Genomic DNA, 4,379 nt, shown 5'->3' with positions numbered 1-4,379 from the left:
GTGTATGTGTGTGTATGTGTGTATATGTGTGTGTATGTGTGTATATGTGTATGTGTGTATATGTGTATGTGTGTATATGTGTGTGTATGTGTGTGTATGTGTGTGTATGTGTATGTGTGTGTATGTGTGTATGTGTGTGTATGTATGTATGTGTGTATGTATGTGTGTGTATGTGTGTGTATGTGTGTGTATGTGTGTGTATGTGTATGTGCGTGTATGTGTGTATGTGTGTGTGTGTATGTGTGTGTGTGTGTGTCTTAAGTGCCATTGAGTCAGTTCTGACTCAATGAATCATAGCAACCCTGTGTAAGGTTTACAAGTAGCAGCTGGTGAGTTTGAACCGCCAACCTTGGGTTCAAACCAACCTTGCAGTCAAGTGCTTATCCTATAGTGTCACACCAGAACCATTACTCTGAGGGAATAATGGGGAAGAGGAAGGACACCATGATGACTCCCCTGTTTCTGACTTAGGTCCCTAAGTGATTATTAGAAATACCTAAAAACAGCAGATGAGTATTTTTACATTTGATTTGTCTTTCAAGTGTGTTATGGAATAACACGGGTGAAATTGCTTTATAAAGTAAAAAAAGTACATCTACACTAATAAAAGATAACCATAATTTGGATATGCGCAGGAAAGATGAGGCTTTTTGCTCCCGTAAAACTTTACAGCCTCAGATACCTTATATAGGGTCACTGTGAGTCAGAATTGACTCAAAGGCATTCAATCCCCAACACCATTATTACACTCAATTTGTCTATCTTTAGAAGTCCTGGTGTGGTGCTGTGGGATAATGGACTGGACTGTGAGGTCCATTGGAACCTGCAGGATTGGCAGTTCAAACTCACCAGTTGCTCCTCGGAAATCCTATACAGGCTCGCTATGAGTCGGAACCAACTCGATGGCACTTAACAACAAAGTTTGTTATGGAATAACATGGTTGAAATTGTAAAAAGAATTCTACATATATAAGCTGCTGTTGGTAAATGCCGTCAAGTTGGTTCTGACCCATAGTGACCCTTTATAGGGTTTCTGAGGAATGGCTGGTGGGTTTGAACCACCAACCTTGTGTTTCAAACTGACTTTGCAGTCCAGCGCATTAAACCACAGCGCCACACCAGGACTCTACATATATAAGGGATGAGCATAATTTGAGTAAGAAGTCTACTTTTTTTTTCACAAAATAAGGGAAACATGGGTTCCAAAGGGTCTAAAGGAAGACAGGAGAAGGCCTGGAAAAGGAGAATGCAGAATGGACACCCTGGAATAGATGATGAATTCTTAAGGAGTTCACAGGATGTCTGCCACCTTTTCCATCTTTAAAGAAAGGAAAAAATCAAGGCTAACTGCAGTAGGAGGGGAAGAGATTAATGACTGGGAAGAACTTGAAGGTTAATGAGCATGAGCTTTTGGAAGAGGTGGCTGATGGAGGCAGGGAGAGGGTCCTCTTCAGAGAACTTAGGTCCCTTTTCTCCCTCCCTCTCTCAGAGGGGCCTATTATATGGGGACAAAAGATAAGAAAGGAAGGACTTTTTGACTCTGTATCACTCCCTCACTTATTCTAGGCTGGCTGGCATTTCAGTCTTTGGTTGTGAAGACTGTCCTATGTTTGACTCAGAGAAAACGTGTCTGTCCTTCCCTGACAGACTTCACCTCTGCAGGGGCAGACAGGGCATGCGTGGCTGCAGCTATCCATTCCACGGGCTGGAGGTCAACAGTCACCCCTTGCTGACAAAGCTCTTCCAATAGGCAGGCTGCAGCGCTCTGTGAGAGAGGGAGAGCATGGAGAAGGAATGTCAGACTCAGAGTGGTATTCAGGACATCCAGAGAAAGATGAAGCCCCCCAGGAAGAGTTGCAAGCAGAATACCGACTCCCCTGCTCCCACGGGGTCAGAGAAACATAACGGTGAAAACTCACCACAAGAGAGACGACGTGCGAGTGGGTGAAGAGAGTGGCGGTCTCGCTGCCTAGCTTCTCCAGCCTGGAAGGAGGAGATACACCAAGGGATGAGGCAGGAAGAAAGGCGGTTGGGAAAGGGATTTCCCTCACTCTTCACCTAGGCTGCATGTCCACTCCATGGCACAAAGTTGGTGGGAATCCAGGTCTGCCTTTGCAGAGAAAACTCCACTATCTCTGTCCCAGTCCCTTCTAAGGATAGGCTATAGAGTGCCATTCCCCTGTAATCAACGTCAGGGTTAGAGAAGTGGACAGGAGATGTCAGTGGAAAGACCCAACTTTATGACTCACCCAGGAGGCAGATCCTGGAGCCGAAGTACAAGAAGGGAGAGGAGGTAGAGTGTCACTTCAGTAGACTCTTCCCAATCCGCCACTTTCATCTACAAAAGAAAGCTAAGCTATCAGGACAACCCTGGCAGGGATGATGGGACCACTGTGAGATTCCCACCTGTGTTGCTGACCTACCTTGTGCTGGACCAACATCAACATTGTCTTCAAGGCCAGGGGCTCTTGCCCGAGAAGACGGCACAGGTGCTCACTGACATGGCAGCAGGAGTAGAGAACCTAAGGGAGCAGGGAGGAGAGTGCTGTGAGGCAGAGCAGCCCCTGGCCTCCAAGACTGCGAGGCTCAGCTGAAAGGCAGGCTAGTCTCTCAACAGATCCAGTACCTTCACTTGGGGGATGTGAGAGGAAGTCAGGCCACTTCAGCCTCTTCTTTGAGTTCGAGAGAGAGGGATGCTTCTCTAGTTCCAGTAAGGACTGGATAAGAGTGGACCAACTCAGTTACAGAACTCATTTAAAACCAGAAAGAAGTCCTCAATAGGGGCTAAAGCGGGGAATCTCTCAATGGGTTTCTCTCAGTTTCTCTCTTGCTCTCAATCTCTCTCATGTTAGAAGTCCTGGGTATTAAAAAGAAATCTAAGTGCCAAGGGTTTGGAGCAGGTGGTACCTTGAGAAGGTGCAGGCACAGGATGGGATGCTGCAGGCCAGAGATGAGGGATAGCCTCAGCTGGCTGCTGTCTTCACTCAGCTGATTTGCCAAATGCCGAGAGACCTACATGAACATAACTGAAGACTCAGACCCTATCCCAATATTCCAATCCTACTCCTGTCACACCTCAACTGAGCAGAATGCTCAGCTCCTTATGAGCCACTTCTCTGGGTTCACCAAGAACCTCTGATCCTATTCTGTTCCCAGTCTTCAACAACTAGTTTGGCCCAAGTGTGGGCAGGTCCAGAGGAAAGTCGTGCTGGCCACCAGGGAGTGGAAAAGCTGGCTCCTCAATCCTGGCGAAAGCATCACTGCTGCCTTTAACCAGCACCCCTAACCAGCTGGGCAGCTTATCACTGCGCTCTCCCCTCACCCGCTGGCCAAGGGATCTGGGATAGGCTATATCATACTAAGTAACCCAGACCCAGCGTGGAGCCATGTTTCTGGAAGCACTGAATGAGAGGGAGACATAAAACACAGACCCTAAAAAGCTTGTCTTCTGCCTGTCTGAGAAACTGGGCCAGCCCTCCCTGGTAGCTGGGATAGCAAAAGCAGAGAATTACTGCTCAGACCTGTGCCTTGGCTTCCCAGCAGCCAGGCAGCCCCACAGGAGCAGTGCATATGGCTGCCAGCGCAGAGGAAACAGCTCCGGGCAGATCCTCACTCTGCTCCCTCAGCGGCTGACTCACTTGTGGGGCTCCTGTGGAGAAACACAAAGATGTAGGATGGGCTCTGGTTGTTTATCTCAGATCCCCGTCCATTCTTTCACTTCACAGCTCTTTACTGTGGTTGCTATTGTTAGGTGCCATCGAGTTGGTACCAACCCATAGCGACCTTATGCACAGCACAACAAAACACTGTCTGATCCTGGGCCAACCTAACTATTGCTGCCACGCTTGAGCCCATCGATGCTGCCACTTGGCCAATCCATCTCGTTGGGGGTCTTCCTTTTTTCTCTGACCCTACACCTTACCAAACATGGTATCCTTCTCCAGCGACAGAAGTATAAAAGATGAAGTTTGGCCACCTTGGCCTCCAAGGAGCACTCTGGCTGTACTTCTTTCAAAACAGATCTATTAGTCTTTTGGCAGCCCATGGCACTTTCAATATTCTCCTCCAACACCATAACTCAAAAGCATCAATTCTTCTTCGGTCTTCCTTAATCATTGTCCAGCTTTCGCATGCATATGAGGTTATTGAAAACACAATGGCTTGTGTCAGGCGCACCTTAGTCCTCAAGCTGACATCTTTGCTCTTCAACACTTGAAAAAGATCTTGTGCAGCAGATTTGCCTATGCAATATGTCCTTTGATTTCTTGACTGCTACTTCCTTGAGTGTTGATAGTTGATCCAAGAAGAATGAAGTCCTTGACAACTTCAATCTTTTCTCCGTTGATAAGAATGTTGTTTATTGGTCCAGTGGTGATGAT

At 47.2% G+C, this 4,379-nt stretch overlaps 1 protein-coding gene across 1 annotated transcript in view; it reads right to left on the bottom strand.

Annotated features, from left to right (window-relative positions):
• The window catches only part of STK36 (serine/threonine kinase 36), a 42,680-nt gene that overhangs the window by 16,723 nt on the left and 21,578 nt on the right, over positions 1-4,379 (bottom strand). Inside the window, 6 exon segments of the mRNA XM_006867867.1 lie at positions 1,655-1,765; positions 1,920-1,983; positions 2,250-2,338; positions 2,424-2,522; positions 2,908-3,012; positions 3,522-3,806. Of these exon segments, the coding sequence (XP_006867929.1) occupies positions 1,655-1,765; positions 1,920-1,983; positions 2,250-2,338; positions 2,424-2,522; positions 2,908-3,012; positions 3,522-3,806 (753 nt within the window).

The sequence above is a fragment of the Chrysochloris asiatica genome, unplaced genomic scaffold, assembly GCF_000296735.1.
Source record: "Chrysochloris asiatica unplaced genomic scaffold, ChrAsi1.0 scaffold00110, whole genome shotgun sequence".
Taxonomy (NCBI): Eukaryota; Metazoa; Chordata; class Mammalia; order Afrosoricida; family Chrysochloridae; genus Chrysochloris; species Chrysochloris asiatica.
Note: the sequence above shows the minus strand (reverse complement) of the source record. Positions and strands in the feature narration are given on the sequence as shown.